The sequence below is a fragment of the Papilio polytes genome, unplaced genomic scaffold, assembly GCF_000836215.1.
Source record: "Papilio polytes unplaced genomic scaffold, Ppol_1.0 DF821845.1, whole genome shotgun sequence".
In the NCBI taxonomy this organism is placed as follows: domain Eukaryota; kingdom Metazoa; phylum Arthropoda; class Insecta; order Lepidoptera; family Papilionidae; genus Papilio; species Papilio polytes.
Genome location: NW_013527359.1, coordinates 5,496,724 through 5,516,763, shown reverse-complemented (window position 1 = coordinate 5,516,763; position 20,040 = coordinate 5,496,724). Strand labels below are relative to the sequence as shown.

The following is a 20,040-nucleotide window of genomic DNA, read 5'->3' as shown; positions in this document are numbered from 1 at the left end:
GCATTTTCAAAGAATTTGTATTGTTCACATTATTGTTATCTACACTAAAAAAATAAAGCGTAAACACAATACTTTGTGGCGTAGGATGTCAGCAATCACAGTATATTTTTGAATAATAATTTCTTTAATAAAAAGCCCTACACTTATATCACGTTTTAGGCTATATATTTTAACGCTATTAAACTTAGGGAGTAAATAATTTCGAAAAAACCGTCATACGGGAAAGTGGCCATGAAGCTGCCAACATTAAGGAATCAAGGTTATTATGGTAATGGTAATTTTGACGTTTCCAATTGAAGATTTGACAAACGTAAACAATAAAATAATTTTTTTATAATTTCATGCGGATGAACCACGGCAATAGACAGTTTATGCTTTCGTAAACGCTGCATTAAAAAAAAGGAATTAAAAAAAGTCAGTAGTAATAGTAGAGTTTGCCACAAACTCTATTGCCCTCGACTTCGTCCGTACATTATTAAAAAAACAGTCAAAAAAAAACAAAAACTATCCCTCGGGAAATTGACATTTTTCAGGTATGTGTCATTTCAGAATTTAATTAAGATCTGTGTCAAATTTCAATAAGGTATGTTGAACAATTGCAGAATTATCGAGTCATGAAAAAACAAAATTAGTGTAACCCACGGGAACCGTAACTATCTCTGGGATCAAAAGTAGCTTATGTTTTTTAAGTCAAAATAGTATGATGGCTGTACATTAGTAACTTATTTGCAAACTATTGTTTAAAAAAAAATTAAAAACTCACCCATACGCCGTGTTCAAATCCAAATTGGCCACTTTTACGGACAAATTCTTCCTTACATCTTTCGTCAACTTCTCAATATGTTCAAAAAACATCTGTCTACAACTCTTCCTATTACTCTGGCAGCAAATCTTCTTCGAGAAACCCAAAGATATATCCTTCTGTAAATCCTTATACTGCTTCATAGTCATCGAAGAAGTTGATATTCTTTCCTTCTTCGTTCTATCAAAATCATGACTGGTCACACATTTGGGGAAATCATTCACTTCGTATAAATCTTGATATTTCTCGTGATCACTATTGTATAATGGTGACGAAAGTTCTGGTGATAGTATATTATATGCATCTGAGATGGGACTGGTCATACTTTCTGAACGAGGAGGTGTTGGGAATATTGATTTGTCATTTCTAGTATTATCCTCTACATAATCTGATATAGAAGCTAATTCTAGGTCCGTAAACTCTTCGTATGCAGTATGATCAGCTGTTGAGAATTCTTCTATAGGATTTGGTTCCGGCTCTTTTGTTGGGTAAGATTGAATCACGTCGAATTCTTGGATTATCTCATCTTCAGGGAAACCTTGTAGTATGTTTGTCTTTTCTGTTTTCGCGAGAAATTCCATAGCAACCAGCCAGTCCCTTTCTCGATCCTGTTCCGAGTTCTGTTGGAAATTCTGGACATCTTTGTCTATTTGTTTCAATACGGTTGTTATATCCGGTTGGTATTCTGATAGTGCACATTTTGTTATTACATGACCGCCTGATAAGGTCTGTTTATTTACTTGAATCTGAAAAATACAATATTAAGATTTAATAATATTGTAAGAAAACCGTTATAAATAGATATATGTCATCGAGGACTTTTCTGTAGAACTTTTTGAGATCTACAATTCCTTCATACATCATTTATTAATAGTCCCTAGATATTACTAATAATAAAATATAGCCTATGTTACTTACAGATAAATTACCTTTCTGATGGTGAAAGAATTTTTAAAATCGGCCCAACAGTTTTTGAGTTAATTCAATACATACAAAAATACACATCTTTCCTCTTTATAATAGTAGTATAAGTATATAGCAAAAAAATATTTTTCCGAAGGGAATAGTAACTGGCATACTTGTATACAAGCTACTGGTAGCTAGCTTAGTACTGGCATGCAAATAGCACTATACAGTAGAACCTTGATAACTCAAACCTCGGTAACATAAAAACCTCTATAACATAGACCCTTGATAACTTAAAACCTCTATAACTTAAAATATTTTTTGTTTCCCTTGGAATTTAACTTATCGCGGTTCTACTGTATTTTATTTTGCGATCTACGTGCATATAAGTTGAGGAAAGAGTCTAGGGTTACGAAGTTGGCTACTGGTACATCCCGTCTCATAAGATTATGAGAACATACGCATTGCGCCAGCTCTTGCGTCAGTTGCTGGAATTCCAGCTACTATCCTATTTAACTGTCATGTGTATTTCCGATGTCAAAAGTATATTAAGGATAAGGATTTTATTAAAAATCCGAATAGAATTTAAAAAGATATTTAAAAATATATAGACGAGACTGGACAAAATTTGTTCACCGGTACTTTCTCTGAAAGGTACTATATCAGTTGTCAAGTTTAGTGCCGTCTCGTATTGACGTGTAATAAAATCATACTAATCATACTAATATTATAAATGCGAAAGAAATGGATGGATGGATGGATGTTTGTTAGAGTTTGTAGCCTAAACGGCTCAACAGATTTCTATGAAATTTGGTATAGATGTAGAGGATATTCTGGAAGAACACATAGAGTACTTACTTTTGTTTTTTTTTAATTCCACGCGGACGGAGTCGCGGGCGAAAACTAGTAATTTACTAAATAAATTAATAAGCTAAAATAATAAGCTCCATCTATTTTTGACCGACTTCCCAAAAGAAGGAGGTATTCAATTCGTCGATATGTTTTTTTTAATTTTTTTTTGTTATAAAATAAACTAAACAGTCTTTAAAAATACAAACATTTAAATATTATTTAATCTATATATATACTTCTATACTAATCTATATCTATACCAATATTACAAAGAGGAAAGATTTGTATTTTTGTACGTATTGAAAAAACTCAAAAACTATTAGGCCAATTTTAAAAATTATTCCACCGTTAAAAAGGTAATTTATCTGTGAGTAACATAGGCTATATTTTTTTAATTTCACGCGGGCGAAGTCGCGAGCAACAGCTAGTATAATAAAAAGAGGAAAGACTTGTATTTTTGTATTTTGTATTTTGTATGTATTGAAATAAGTCAAAAACTTCTGGACAGATTTAAAAAATTCTTTCATTGTTAGAAAGGTAATTTATCTGTGAGTAACATAGGCTGTTTTTAATTATTTTCATTTCTTGATAACCAATTAAAAATACAATTTATTATAATATATTGACATGTGGTTTTGAAAACCTATCAAAAAGCGTTAGTGATGATTTTATGAAAAGTATCTCAAGTGAATTACCAACAATGCCTCCTCTATATACTTTTTGAATCTCTTTGTTTTCAACATTAACAGCATAAGGAAGAAAAAGCCGCTTACCTTGTGTTAGCAGTATTAATCGCATCAAAAGATTACATTACTAAATAAATTGTTATTTGTGTAGTAAAACTAGCTGTTCTCGTGCGGCTTCATCCGCATGAAATTATAAAAACTTTATTTTATTGTTTACATTTGTCAAATTCTCAATTGCAAATGTCAAAATTACCGTTACAATAACCTTGCTTCCTTAATGTTGGCAGATTGTAGTTTATGGTCCCATTCCCACTTGAATGATTTTTTCCAATTTAATTACCCCCTATGTTTAATAGCGTGAAAATATATAGCCTAAAACGTGTCGTAAGTATAGGGCTTTTTATTAAAGAAAGGTTTATTCAAAAATATGCTGTGATTGCTGACATCCTACCCCACAAGAGTGTTGCATTATTACAATAGTACGAGTATAAACGTATAGATTTCACGCGAAGTCTCGGACAAAAGATATTAAAGACTAGCTTTCACCTGCGACTTCGTCCGCGTGGATTAAAAAAAAAAGTGAGTAGCCTATGTGTTCTTCCAGACTATCCTCTACATCTATACCAAATTTCATCGAAATCTGTTTAGCCGTTTAGACTACAAACTCTAACAAACATCCATCCATATAATTTCGCATTTATAACATTAGTATGAGTATGGACTATGATAAAGAATTTACAGTTTCCATTAATAATTTTGTTCTATGTTAAAAATTTGCTATAAAAACACATTCATTAGCATATTTACGATAGCGTTGGTGTAGCTCGGCTATTTGAATTTTTAGAGCACATTATCCGATTTCTAAGAAATGACCTTGAGTTCGATAGTACGAGTAACTTGCCAAAAATATATTTCCAAGTAGAACGTTTGGCAACGAGAGAATAAGCTTACAAAGGGAGTTAATTCTGATTAAAAGAGATATATGGAAGAGTACTTTTTTATATCATAAAGTGGCACGAGCAGGCTGCCACTTGAAGGCGCCGTAATGGCGAAGCTACCGCTGCCCATAGACATTCGCAATAGCGGATGCGTTGACTACCCTTAATCGACGAAGGAGGAGACGCACATAAACAGGATATTTTCTTTTCCTATGCATCTCCTCCACCGTCAAATCTAAGTTCCCTTCCCATCCCTTTTTTAAAAGAGTGGGAAGGAAAAAGGAGTAATGTTAGGCCTCCGGCACCACACTTATCAGATTGTACGTGGAATTGCTCCCAATTGTCGCCTGTCTTGTGTATGGTCGTGGTATTTCTGGGGGGTAACCGACTATAGTGGGAAGATGTTAAAGCGGACTCAACCACTGTTGACTTTGTCACAAGGTAAGGATAAAGAGAAGATTAGTGCTTGTCAATAGATTATCTTTGCAAAACCTGATTTTTTAAAATACGCTAACGTCAGAAAACAAAATTGAAACTACCAGATCGACCTAAAAAGTATTCTAAGAGCACTTTTGTTTTATATTTCGCGTTTCTATCACAATTTGACGCATTGATTTAATTCTGATGAAAAGCAGGCTAGGCATTATTTTTGTAAAATGTTTTGAAACGTCAAACAAGAGCATAAAATTAGACATCATAGTAGCCGTCACAGAAGTTATCTGTAAAAAATGTTGTTCACTGTCTAGTCTGTTTTATTGTCTTTGGTGAAAATAGAAGAATTTTCTCTCACCTGGGTACCATACGGGTGTAATGAAGTTCTGCTATCCACAACTTTGGTTTTCGTCGGTCCTCTGCTAACGTACACAGTCTGTACTTTCTTCTTTTTTTTCTCTTCGTCTTCTTTCTGTATCTCGTCATCGTCTTTAGTTACTTTCAAATCTTTCAACGATTCTATCAACTCATCTTCTTTATCTTCCTGTGCCTTTTCTGAATAACCACTATCTTCTGAGGAGTGAGAATCAGTTCGTACGGGAGTTCTGTCTTCATCTTTCACAACTTTATAGGTGAAGTTTGCTAGTTCATCATCTTCTTTGATGTCTAGTTTCTCTAATTTATCCAAGAGTGTGGTCACAGGTGTCACTTCAATCGGTTTGCTTTCTTTTATCTCTTGTTTCTTTTCTTTCTTCTTTTCCTTTTGGAATAGAACCTGGAATGGTTTCTTCAGTAGATTTTTAAGTGATTTTTTCTCGGAGTCCATTGGTATGTTTTGTTTTTCGTGTTGTCCCTCTGCACTTCCCATAATTAGGAGGTGATTCAACATATGGATTCTTTCACGTCACAGAAACGGTAATCTGGAACAAAGAGGAGTTGCACTTTATTGTCAATAGATGGCGTTACACTGTACATTTATTGTTTTGAATTGCGATGTTAAGATTTTACTCTCGATAACAAAAGTAAAATAAAAACGTATTCGTCAGAATTAAATGACGATTGTAACCGGTGAGTAATTTCCAGGAAATTGAAATCAGGCGATAAAATCTTTATCTAGAACAAAAGTCATGTTTTCTTATGACTTACAATTATGTGCTTCGTCGGGGCATTTTGTAACTGTTAGTATATTTCACAAGAAAAATAAAAACAAGTATACATGTATGACAAAATATGCAATTGTGGCTTTACATAGTATTGTCATGATAGTTGACATCTTAAGTCTTACAAATCTGTACCTATACTATATTATAAACAGGAAAAGTTTGTATTTTTGTATGTATTGAAATAACTCAAAAACCACTGGACCGATTTTAAAAATTCTATCACCATGAGAAAGGTAATTTATCTGTGAGTAACGTAGTCTATATTATATTATTACTAATGTGTAGGAACTATTAATAAACAACGTGTTTCGCGTTAAAAATTCACTAAACTTTTACATTTATCGGCTTACGCTGCCTAAAACGTTAGAGGTATAAAAAAATTATGTAAATAAGAAATGTAGATCTCAATAAGTTCTACAGAAAAGTCCGCGATATCATATATCTATCTTTAACGGTTCTCTTACAATAACCAATTTTTTGTTTACAAAATGAATTAAAAACCTTACGCTATTTGCAGCGTTCTTTAATTGGTTTCAAAATTAATACTTATCCAAATAAATGCGTTTGTTATCAGGATTTAATGTAGAATAAAATTGTCCTTTCCAGTATTTAAATTGGATTAATAGTTTAGAAGATATCGCAAACACAAACAATAAGTGTAACCGAAAAATCAGCTTAGAAGCTTAGAAATTTGGAATCTTGCATCGGTAGATTTCTGTTATTATGTAGATTAATACTAAGTAAATACTTTTGGTAATAGGTTAAAAAAAAGGGCGAACGTAATAGGTTATAATTGTTATTTCACGCGGGCGAAGTCGCGAGCAACAGCTATTATTATAAATGCGTAAGTTTGAATGGATGGATGTTTGTTAGAGTATGTAGCTTAAACTGCTGAACGGATCTCGATGAAATTTGGCATAGATGTAGAACATAGATATAGAGCGTCGGTGGCTCAGTGGTTTGAACACTTGACTTGTAATCTACAGGTCTTGGGTTCGAATCCCGCCATGTACCAATGTGATTTTCGATTTTTCGAATTTTCATATGTACATAATTTACCCGACGTTCTTACGATGAAGGAAAACATCGTGATGCAACCGGCACATATCGGCGAAGAAATTCAAAGATATGTGTGAAGTCAACCAACCCGCACTTGGCCAGCGTGGTTGACTATGGCCTAGTCGCCGCTTATTAGGGTAGGCTCCGAGCCCCTCGGTGGGGACCTATAGTGAGCTGGTGATGATGATGATGATGATGATAGAACAAAGTCTGGAAGAACACATAGGCTACTAAGTTTATTTTTAATTTAACTGGACTTTCACTGGAAGGTTACTGATGTCTATGGGAAAAACTTAAGCAACCACGGTAACGGTAAAGAAAAATCTTCAAGTAATCCAAGTTAATTGAATAATGTTTGCCTTTATATTTAGTTAATGGATTTATAAAGAATTCTCTTAATAGATCAAACAACAGCAAATACGAGGTCAAGGTGTATTTTATTTGGTAAAAACATACGTAAGCTTATAACTGTAGACTTGAACATACTACACTTGTCTCTGTTTTCTCAAAAAGAGAGAAAGGGATGTCAACACAAGTGTCGCGACATTCCAAGTGAACGGTAAAGATCGTACTCGTTCGTAGATTTTGTCAGCTGCCTCGTGACGTCACACGTTAACGTGACGTTGACGTGACGGTACTTCCCTCTAGACAAAGTGACTTTCGATAAGCGATATCGATATATCGATGGGTTACTGAACTAAAATTTATGACCAGATTGCGTCCGCGCAGTATTAGAAAAACATATGAACTAAGAAAAAAAAGAAATAGGCTACTACGCCTCGAAAACATGACATTGTTCAGGGATGATCGTTAAAACATGTTACTCCAGACTTTGTTTAATACCTGTGCTTTTCAATAACATATGTTGAAACGTTGCAGAATCATCGAGTAAACGTGAAAAAATGTAACCCACGGGAACCATCTTTCGGGTTTAAAAGTAGCCTACATGTTCTTCCAGACTATCCTCTACATCTATGACCAATTTCGATATTCGGTCTGGAGTTTAGGCTACAAACTAACAAACATCTATCCATCCATCTAAGATTTTGCATTTTTTATAATAAAAGGGGGTAAACGAGCGGCATGAACACCAAGATGGTCAACGACGTCCATAGACATCCGCAACACCGGAGGAACTACAGATGCGTTGCCAGCCTTTGAGGAAATTGTAGGCTCGCTTCTTATTAAGAGTAAGAAGTAAGATCAACTCAAAGTTCTCACGGGTTAAGCAGATAAGTGAAACGGCTCAAAGGTCAGGTAATTTAAACCTGCGCGAACAGTTTGCGGGTCCGCTGCCAGTTATAAGTACATCATTGAGCTGAGCTGTTAATTTAGTTGTTGAGTGGCAGTTCCGTGGTTCAAGGCTGTGAATTGATCCGTTAAACAGGTCATAAGCAATCAGAAATGATTTAAACACGTAAGCACACCAAATGCGCGTGATAGTGGTAGAGCTCGCTTCAATATCTTCGCACGAATAGGCCGGCTCGCCAGGTGTAATACCACGACTACACAGAAGACAGGCGTGAAGTGGAAGCAATTCCGCGTTTCGTCAAAAGAGTGTGGTGCCCGAGGCCTAATTTTAGTATCTTTCCCTTTCCATCCTTTTCTTAAGAGGAAGGGATGGGAGGGAAAAGTGGACTTGACGGTGAAGGAGACCCATACGAAGGGGAAATGTCCTCTTTATGTGCGTCTCCTCTTCTATCAATTAAGGGTAGGCAACGCAACTGCAATTGCGAATGTTTATGTGCAGCGGTCGCTTTCCATTTCGGTGGATTCAGGAGGGCGCTTGCTCGTTTGTGACCTTATATTATAAATATGTAGTATTCCTTTCCATACATATTTTTTAATCGATTGTTACTTTGTTCTAGGCAGTTGCGAGTTACGCTACTTATAACTCGCACAATTTCAGATTTTATCACACACGTATGAAGCATGAACACAAACATTTAGAAGACTCATGCGAACACACTCATGTTGAACAGTGGCATGACGTTAGACGTAATATTCAGTTTTAGTCATAGTCTAATTTTGTATAAATACTTATCTGGCCTGAACGTGATAAGGCGTTAGTGCTGTCACGTAACCAACTTAAGCTTTTCAAACACGAGGTGATGTAAATATAAATCTACAGATTTTAGTAGATAAAGCCTAAATCGCACTAGAGTAACTCATAACCACAGCATGTTTTTGAATAATCCTTTCTTTAACAAAAAATCAAACAAAAAAATGGGACCCACCTGCAAACATTACCTTTCGGATAAAAAAAGAATTATCAAAATCGGTCCACTAGCGGCGGAGTTATGCCGTAACACACATAAAAAAACATATAGACGAATTGAGTACCTCCTTCTTTTGGGAAGTCGGTCAAAAAAGCCCTACACTTAAGACACGCTTTAGACTATTTATTGTTTGTCTAAATAAGATAGATTAGTTTGATAAACGCATATGAAGTATCGAATTAAATTTGTATGAAGGCTAATGCCATACTTAATAGACAGGTATCGTAGTGAAGAAACAAAGACGCAGCGAACAGCTATGAACTATCGATATTCGGTTTAAATAAAATTAACTAAAACTATTAATTTCTTATTAATTTATTGAGAGGATAATTCTAGTATTGATTATTAGTGTAGTATTTAGCGATGACATCTGGAATGTTTCTTTTGATACTACAAACAGGCACTACAATTTTTTATACGTATAGAAGAAGGTTCTACATGTCAAAAAAACAGTGTTTTTTTTCATTCATAAGTTATAACAATGAATCTATCGTTTCCGACTTCTATAAGAATAAAAATCGAAAAGATTCATGCCTGATTTTACACAATCCATTCCTACTAAATTGTCAAACTAATCAATCTTATTTAAACAAACTACAGACGCTATTAAACTTAGGAGCTAAATAAGTAGTTAAAAACCTTCATGTGGGAAAAGGAGCATAAGCTACAAGCTGCCAACATTAAAGAAGCAAGGTTATTATGGTAACGGTAATTTTGACATTTGCAGTTGAGAGTTTGACACATGTACATGTAATATAGGTGTGTTATTGTTTTTTTTTTTTAATGTTTTTAATTGTAAATAGGTAATAATTTTAAAATGTAGTAATGATTGTATTATTTTATATTGGGACTGTTAGTATTGTTTTTGAAATAAAATAAAGTAAACAAGGTCCTTGGATTCACCACGCCAGGGGGAGAACGACGGGGCGGCGAAGAGAGGCCCATTAAAAAAAAAATATAGGTGTGTTGATGAAACGGCGGTTGGTACTGGACTGATTTATTATGAGTGAACTGACGGTACATTATATTAAGGTACCCTCATATATACCACAGTACACAATAAAATAATTTTTATAACTCCCTCATTTGTCAAAATATGACGCTTTTGATGACATTGTATTTCACAATTATTGCCAACTGCCATAATCTTTTACATATACACAGTGACACTTGTAAATTTCCATCGTTATACCAACTCATTTATCTAAATTACTACAGTAAAAGACTATCTTTTTAAATACCAGAAGGTATATAACATATTTAGATAAGATTAAATCTATATAGATAAACTAGCTTTCTCCCGCAACACAATTAAAAAATACAAAAGTATTTAGCCTATGTGTTCTTCCAGACTATCCTCTACATCTGTGGAGTCACTTTTATTTTATAACAAGGTGGCAAACGAGCAAACGGCCACCTGAATCCGCCAAAATAGCGAAGCGTCCGCTCCACAGACATCCGCTATTGCAGATGCGTTGCTTACCCTTATCCGACAGAGGAGACGCACATAAAGAGGATATTTCCCCTTCCTATGCTTCCCCTTCCCATTCTCTACTTATAAAAAAGGAGTGGTAAAGGGAAAGGGACGTAAATTAGGCCTCAAGCACCATACTCATCAGACGAAACACGGAATTGCTTCCATATCACGCCTGTCTTCTGTGTGGTCTTGGTATTACCGGGCGAGCCGGCCATGCAGTGCTAAGATGTTAAAGCGGGCATTACCACTGTCAACGTTGTTGAATTTTGATGAAAAGTCAAATGTGATTTACTGATTATTCAAGTTTGTATTATCAATGAAGATAATATAAAAGAGTGATAGCGATGACATCATTCCTTGATATTTTAATGAAGATTACTTCCTTCTATTGTTACGATAATACGATTGTATAATAGGGTTGTCAAAATCCGACAAACGCCATAAAAATATTATAAAGAGGAAAGATTTGTATTTTTATATGTATTGAAATAACTCAAAAATTGTTAGGCCGATTTGAAATTACACCGTTATAAAGCTACGTTATCGATGAATAATATAGGCTATATTTTTTTATTATTTCTTAATTTAACGCGTGCGAAGTAGCGAGCAACAACTGGTCTCGTATGAAGGTAAATAAGCTCGAGCCCTTTGGAGCGTACTCGGGCCGTTCATTCGTTATTATTACCAAATTGGGAGGCCCCGAACTCTTAGATTACTTCAGTGGATGAAGTGGTTGAAGGGCCTTCAAGAGAGGACCTTAGCTGTCATTGAATAGACCTAAAGTCACAATGTTAAGTAGGAAGTTCCATCAACGAGGTAACGACGAAACTTGACAGTCTGCCAATTCGTGCGACGTCAGAACTCAGGTCGAATAATCGTAAAAATCCGATGCAACGATCGTTGTATTGCCAAGTCAAAAAGTCATTGCCCACGGTCAAAAGGAGCTAGCATTTTAATTGACGTATTGGCATCACTTACATTACCATTGGAATAACAAGGACAGCAATGTACCTCTCAAAACCCATTATACGAGTATAGATGGCGGCCATCTTGGTTTATTTATAGTGTACGGAATGACGTAACTAATTGATAAGCAACAGCCATATTGCTACAATTTTCCCGCCAAGTGTCGACCATAGAGTAACAAAATATAAACAAAAGAACCTCACAAAGGTCTTCAGTTTGTATTCTCAGTAGCTTACGCCCGCGACGTTGTTTGCGTGGAATACAAATAAAGTATTATAAAAACTTTATTTTATTGTTTACATTTATGAAAATTTCAATTGCAAATGTCAAAATTCCAATGCAAAAATAACACCAAAGGCCTTTGACATTGAAAAATCGTTAGCATGGCAACCTTGCTTTGCTGTTATTGGCTTATAGTTTATTTCCAATTCATTCAACCCCTAAAATAAATAGCGTGAATATATATCCTTAAGCATGTCGTAAGTCAATAGGTATTTTTTAATAAAACATTCATAAAGATACTGTGAAAGCTGACATTCTACGCCACGAAGTAGTGATTATACGCTTTAATATATTAGTACTAGCTGTTCCCACGCGACTTCATCCGCATGAAGTTCTGAAAATTTTATTTTATTGTTTACATTTGTCAAATTATCAAATGCAAATGTCAAAATGACATGACATGACAAATCTTGGCAATATTGCTTCCTTGATGTTGGCAACAATTTATGGTCTGTTTCCTGCATTAGGGTTTTTATCCAAAATATTTACCCCCTAAGGTATTAATACCGTGAAAGTATTTAGCCTGAAGCGTGATGTAAGTGTAGGGCTTTTTATTAAAAGAAGAATTATTCAAAAATATACTGTAATTGCTGACATCTTAGGCAACAAAGAAGTGTGTATTTACGCTTTATTATAATAGTATAGAAGTATAGATAGATTCGCTTCAATATATCGAATGTTACGAGGTCATAAAAACGAACTATCCTCGTAAAGTTAAACAAAAGGTTACACAAAATTATAATGCAATAAACGTTGTTTACGAAAATAAACATTTATAACAAAACTGAATGGTACTTCTGTTTTTAATGCACTGTGTCTGACATTGATTAATGTGTACGTGTTGGTAATATAAAGTTGGATTATGTTAATTAATACAATAATGTCCTTGAGGTAATCTATAGTCTATACTCTATATCTATACTCTATACTTATCTATACATATAATAAAATTATAGTGTCTAACATCAAAAGAAAAAATACAGATTTCGGGAAGATGGGTTGCTGATAACGAACATCGCATTTAAATTTTTTATGTCCTGTCTGTCTTTTCGCACGCCGCGTTTGTTCCGGGCAATCTCCGAAACGGCTGGGCCGATTTTGACGGGACTTTCACTGGAGGGTAGCTGACATCCGCTATGTCAAAATGGCGTAACAGGTGGTCCAAAATCACGCTAACGAAATCTGCGGGCGACAGCTCGTATGTAATAATAGTGGATTCAATTGGACATTTTAGAGGCTGTATGTTACTAAAGAGTGTTTATTTCCTTTGACTAAACTGTCGCACAACCGTTGTGCGATTGTCGATTGTTTCTCAGTCAATTCAACTGTTTAGGACACATAAAAATCATGTAGTGAAACCTCCATATAAGCTCATAGTCAAAGCGCGATTAAACACTTTCGCGATTTTTTGATTTTAATGCTTTTAGCTCGTTAAAAAAACACCAGTCTAGGGTTTATAGATAAAACTAGCTGTTGCTCGCGATTTCGCCCGCGTGAAATTACAAATATAACCTATTAAGTTCGCCATTTTTTCAACCTATTACCAAAAGTATTAACTTAGTAGTAATCTACGTAATAACATAAATCTACCGATGCAAGATTCCAAATTCCTAAGCCCGGTAGCTTGTGAGCTGATTTTTCGGTTACCTTTATTGTTTATGTTCGCGATATCTTCTAAACTATTAGTCCAATTTAAATACTGTAAAGGAAAATTTTTTTCTACATAAATTATCCTGATAACAAACGCATTTATTTGGATAAGGATTAATATTGAAACCAATAAAAGAACGCTGCAAATAACGTAAGGTTTTTAATTCATTTTATAAACAAAAAAGTGGTTATTGTAAGAAAATCGTTAAAGATAGATATATGATATTGTGGACTTTTCTGTAGAACTTTTTGAGATCTACAATTCTTTCATACATCATTTTTATATACCTCTAACGGTTTAGGCAGCGTAAGCCGAGAAAAGTTAAAGTTTAGTGAATTTTTAACGCCGGCGTCCAGAAACACGCTATTTATTAATAGTTCCTAAACATTAGTAATAATAAAATATAGCCTATGTTACTCACAGATAAATTACCTTTCTATTGGTGAAAGAATTTTTAAAATCGGTCCAGTGGTTTTACAGTTGTTTCAATACATATAAAAATACAAAGTTTTCCTCTTTAAAATATTAGTATAGACGAGGAAGGGCAAAAGGAAGCAAGTAGTAAATTTATATGTAATAGTTTTCCTCATGTTACAAGATATAATAATTTAAAAACATTACTCATACGTCATTGGTTTTCAAGTGAATATAAAAAAAAAACTGTCAAGAGCAATTAATTAAAAAAAAAACTGTAATACAACGGGAAAAAATCAATATACATAATTAACCGGCAAAGTTTTTGAGGTTACTGTTTTTTTTTTAATAAAAGGTGACAAAAGAGCAAAAGGAAATCCGCCAAAATAGACTACCCATCGACATCCACATTTACAGATTCGGTATTGCGTTAAACTATACTGGATCTACGGAGCCACTATAAACCAGTGGGACAAGCCCTAAATCTTACTTCTTACTAATATTATAAATGCGAAAGTTTAGATGGATGGATGTTTGTTAGCGTTTGTAGCCTAAACGGCTGAACGGATCTCCATGAAATTTGGCACAGGTTTAGAGCATAGTCTGGAAGAACACATAGGCTACTTTTTATCCCGGGAATAGTTACGGTTCCCATGGGATTCATTAATTTAGTTTTTTAATGTTCACTCGATCATTCTGCAACGGTTCAACATATCTTATTGAAATTTGGCACAGATATAAAACAAAGTCTGGAGCACACATGAGATAAGCTTCATCCCAGAGGAATGTCCGGTTCCCGAGGGATACGTAGCTTTTTGTAATTTATATAGTTCGTATGTTTTCTAATACCACGCGGACGAAGTCGCGGGCAACAGCTCGTATATTATAAATGCGAAAGTTTAGATGTTTGTTAGCTTGTAGTCTAAACTGCTGAACGGATCTCAATAAAATTTGTCACAGATGTAATGTCTGGAAGAAAACATAGGCTGTTTACTAAGTTTTTTATTTTCACGCGGATGAAGTCGTGTGCAAAGCTAGTCTATACTAATATAAAGTGAAAAGATTTGTATTTTTGTACTGAAAATCTACTGGACCGAGTTAAAAAAATTTCACCAATAAAAAGCTACGTTATCACTGAGTAACATCGACTATGTTTTACAATTATATTTTTTTAATCCCGTAGACGGAGTCACGGGAAAAAGCTAGTATGTGATAAAGGTTCTAGTCGGACTAACGTTATCATGTGGCGCCAACGTTTTTTAATTACAATTATGAATGTATTATGAAATATAAATTGTTCCTTAGGGATGTTTCCTACTTACTTAATGTTTGTTTGCATGACATTGCGACATATCCAAGCTGATGACTAATGTAACAGAATATGACTTGCAAATATTATAACAACACTAGCTGTTCCCGTGCGGCTTCATCCGCATGAAATTATAAAACTTTATTTTATTGTTTACATTTGTCAAATTATCAATTGCCAATGCCAAAATTACCATAACCATTGCTTTTTTAATGTTGGCAACTTGTACTTTATGGTTCCTTCCCCACATGAAGTATTTTTTTCAATTCATTTACCCCTAAGTTTATTACTGTGAAAATATATAGCCTAAAGCGTGACGTAAGTGTAGAGCTTTTTATTAAAAAAAGAATTATTCATAAATGTGCTGTGATTGCTGACATCTTAGGCAACAAAGAAGTGTGTGTTTACGCTTTATTATATTAGTATATAGAAGTATAGTAAATAAAAAAACAATACACTAAAAAGTAAAGAAACAATTCCGTGAATTAGATCTCTCTTATTGTAGCTGTAATGTCTATATTGTACAACTAGCTATTGCCCGCGATACCGTCCGCGCGGAATTAAAAGAAAAACAAAAAGCCTTTGTGTTCTTTCAGACTATCCTCTACATCTATATTAAATTTCATCGAAATCCGTTCATCCGTTTAGGCTACAAACTCTAACAAACATCCATCTATCTAAACTTTTGCATTCATAATATTAAGTATAAAGTATGATTGAGTAATACAATAAATTTCCAAATATAATCGTAATTTTATACGTTTGGGTATTTCGGTTTCGGTTTCGAAAGCAGCAAGGCCGAAATTTTCGGTTTCGGTTTCGGCTGAAAAACCAATTTTAGTCGGACACAATTTTGCTATACGACATTCAATTGTAACGCCAGGTTCACACTTTGATTTATTTTTTACTAGCTGTCGCCCGCGATTCCGACCGCTTGGAATTAAAAAAAAAAAACAAAAGTGAGTAGCCTATATGTTCTTCCAGACTATCTTCTACATCTAAGCCAAATTTCAACGAAATCGGTTCAGTTGTTTAGGCTACAAAGTCTAACAACATCCATCCAGTTTTTAACAGTGGTAGAGCCCGCTTTAACATCTTCGCACGAATGGGCCTGCTCGCCCGGTGTAATACCACGACCACACAGAAGAGAGGCGTGAAGTGGAACCAATTCCGCGTTTCGACTGATGAGTGTGGTGCCGGAGGCCTAATTTTAGTCCCTTTCCATTTCCACCCTTTTCTTAAGAGGAGAGGGTGGAAAGGAAAAGTGGATTTGATGGTGGAGGAGACGCATAGGAAGGAAAAATGTCCTCTTTATGTGCGTCTCCTCCTCCGTCAATGGAGGGTAGGCAACGCATCTGCAATTGCGGATGTCTATGGGCAGCGGTCGCTTTCCATTTCGGTGGATTCAAGCTGGCCGCTTGCTCGTTTGCCACCTTATATTATAAAAAAAAAACCATCTACACTTTCGCATTTATAATATTAATATGAGTACGATTTTTTTTTACTTTTTATTTATATTTTAAAACATTAGTAGACTTTTGTTAATTTATTAATATTTCCTTTAACCATTCCAACTACGCTCTAGGGTTGTGCTAGGATATGGTTCACGACAGTCGAATGGCGGGATTCGAATCCTCGACCGCAAGATTTATTGATTGAATGAATGAATATGTATTCATTGTCACAAAAAAGTAATTACCTAAACGGACTAATTCTAAAGAAAACAAAGTCGTAGTAAAAGGTAGCCAGTTTAACATACTCAGGAGGGACTAAGCCTGATTTTCAGCATACTTGATTGTATTCAGTTACCATGCATTCACACTGTGCTAGTTGCAAGACAGTTTAATTAATCAGCTGTACTGGCCAGGTGTAAACCGCACATTAACAAACCTAATTCCATTGCTTACAAACTACGTCATACAGATAACGCATAATCGTACTGACCTTGTTCTAAGTCAATAACAATTATTATTATAATTTACTTAAAGTTTAAAACAGCTTGTATAGATATACTTTTAAACTATCAATATAATTTGATTTTTTTTGAGGTCGCAAACGAACAAGCGGTCACCTGAATCCGCCATGCCGACATTCTCAATAGCGGATGCGTTATTCGACAGGGGAGGAGCACATAAAGATGTTTTCCCTTCCTATGAGTCTCCTCCGCCGTCAAATCCACGTTCCCTTCCCAACCTATTCTTATGAGAAAAAGGGTGGGAAGGAAAAGGGACTAAAGTTGGGCCTCCGGCACCGCACTCATCAGACGAAACGCGGAATTGCTCCCACTTCACGCCTGTCTTCTGTGTGGTCGTGGTATTACACCGGGCGAGCCGACCCATTCGTGCGAAGATGTTAAAGCGGGCTCTACCACTGTACAAAACTGGCGATATTAATTTAAGTCAGTTAGAGACGTTTATGCCAATATATTAGTGTTGCGCCAATTCTACAGCGCGGTCCTAATTTTATTCTTAATGATATATGCCATGGTTCAATCTTAATTAAAATTTTTAACATCTAAACAAGAGTGGAATTAAAAATATAGCCTATGTTACTCAGTAAAAATGTAGCTTTTTAATGGTGAAAGAATTTTTTAAATCACCCCAGTAGTTTTTGAGTTATTTCGAAGGTTTAGGCAGTGTAAGCCGAGAAAAGTTAAAGTTTAGTGAATTTTCAACGACGGCGTCCAGAAATACACTGTTTATTAATAGTTTCTAAACATTAGTAATAATAAAAAATAGCCTAAGTTACTCACAGATTAATTACCTTTCTAATGGTGAAAGAATTTTTAAAATCGTCCCAGTAGTTTCTGAGTTATTTCAATACATACAGAAATACAAATCTTTCCTTACTTACAATGAAGGAAAACTTCAAGATGCAACCTGTTCATGTAGGCAAAGAAATTCAAAGATATGTATGAAGTCAATCAAACTGCACTGGACCAGTGTGATTGACTATGGCCTAATCACCCTTAACTTTAGGACACGCTCCGAGCCACGTAGTAGGGAGGTACAGTGAGCTGATGATGTACATAATAAAACCTTTATCACCTGATAATGATCATCATAAATATTAAATTGAGTAAAATTATCAATATCTTTATAATTATTTGCAAATAATCTTTGATAACACACAATAATGCCCATACTGATAAAGATAATAACTTTATTTTAAGGTGATGAGCAAACAGCTACCTGAATTCACCAGCTCACTATACATCCCTAGTTACAGGCTAGTTACAGTAAGCAATTTTAGTCCTTTTCCCATTCTTGTCAGGTAAGGATGGGTGAGGATTTTTTCTTTTATAATATGAGGTGGCAAACAAGCAAGCAGCCTGTGTCCACCGAAATGGAAAGAGACTGCTGCACATAAACATCCGCAATTGCAGATGCGTTGCCTACCCTCAATCAACGGAAGAGACGCACATAAAGAGGATATTTCCCCTTCCTATGTCTCCTCCGTCGTCAAAACGACATTCCCTTTCCCTCCTATTCTTATGAGAAGAGTGGGAAGAAAAAGGGACTAAAGTTTTACAGTCGAGATGCATAGGAGGAGAAAATATCCTATTTGTATCCTATAAACATCCGTTGATAAAGGTAGGGTACACATCTGCAATTGCAGATGCCTATGGGCAGCGGTCAAATCAGCATTTTGGCAGATTCAAGTACTTGCTTGCTCTTTTGCCATCTTATGATAAAAAAGGGACTAGGACATAGTCCATCCTGTTGGCCCACTGTGGTTGACTTCACACATATTTTTTTATTATCTTTGTATATTTTCTTTCGCGTTAGAATGTCAGATAAATGATGTATAAATGAGATTCAGACAATCAAAAATTGTGTTGGTACATGGTGGAATTCGAGCAAGATATGTAGAATATAAGCCCCTGAGCCACCAATGCTTAACAAAACACTACTAACTGAATTACAAGCCTGGTAACAAAAGAGAATCAAAAGTGTCTGCAAATAGCATAAGTGTTTCCCAAATTGTAATCTAGAAATGTAATCTTAGATTGCATCTATTAGTTCTAAAATTTTTTTTATGTTCATTGACTTGCCCTTACCCCTTATGGAGGGTCAGCGCAGTATGTGCTGCTCTTCCATACATTTCTATCAGCCGTCATATCTGAATCCACTCCCTTCTTAAGTATCCTTTTTTTGACCGACTTCCCAAAAGAAGGAGGTACTTAATATTATGGGTCATTATCAACATCATCTGCCCACTGCTGGACATAGGCCTTGGATCACTTAACTATGACTATCTCAGATTGTTTTTCTTATTTTTAATCATACAGTCATTTTACGATTATTCACATAACACTAATATTATAAATATCAAAGTTTCAATGGATGAATGTTTGTTACTATCTCCTAAACGCCTGAACAGATTTTGTAAAAATTTGGCTTTTATGCAAGGGAAGGATATGTATGCTATTTACTAAGATTTATTTTAATCCGCGCGGACGAAGTCGTGTTCAATAGTAGATAATAAATGTATTTGTGGTAATAACTGTTTTTGACAAATTTCAACAACAGTAAAACACATATGGAAAGCAGCAGCATATTTATTTGGGGCACCTACCTCATCAGGTAATTACTGCTTTCAACACAGAATTTGTATATCACTAAACCATTGTCACTACACTGTAATCCAGTCCATATATTTCAATATCTTCCAAAACAAATGTGCAGTTTTAATTATTTTGTTTTGTTGGCGTGATAGTAAAATCACGAAATCGCGAACCACAATGTATGTGACGTCTTTGCACAAGAATGATACAGATACAGATATAAACAACAATTTGCAAAACAAGTTTGGTACAGATTA

The 20,040-nt window shown here is 35.0% G+C and overlaps 1 protein-coding gene across 1 annotated transcript in view; it reads right to left on the bottom strand.

Annotated features, from left to right (window-relative positions):
- Window positions 1–20,002, bottom strand: part of LOC106108114 — a 29,828-nt gene extending 9,826 nt beyond the window's left edge. Inside the window, exons 1-3 of the mRNA XM_013289201.1 lie at window positions 19,795–20,002; window positions 4,975–5,536; window positions 764–1,548 (exon numbers count right to left, since the gene is read on the bottom strand). Of these exons, the coding sequence (XP_013144655.1) occupies window positions 764–1,548; window positions 4,975–5,505 (1,316 nt within the window). The 5' untranslated portion in view covers window positions 5,506–5,536; window positions 19,795–20,002. The remainder of the gene's footprint in view (window positions 1–763; window positions 1,549–4,974; window positions 5,537–19,794) is intronic.
- Between the last annotated feature and the right edge of the window lie 38 nt (window positions 20,003–20,040).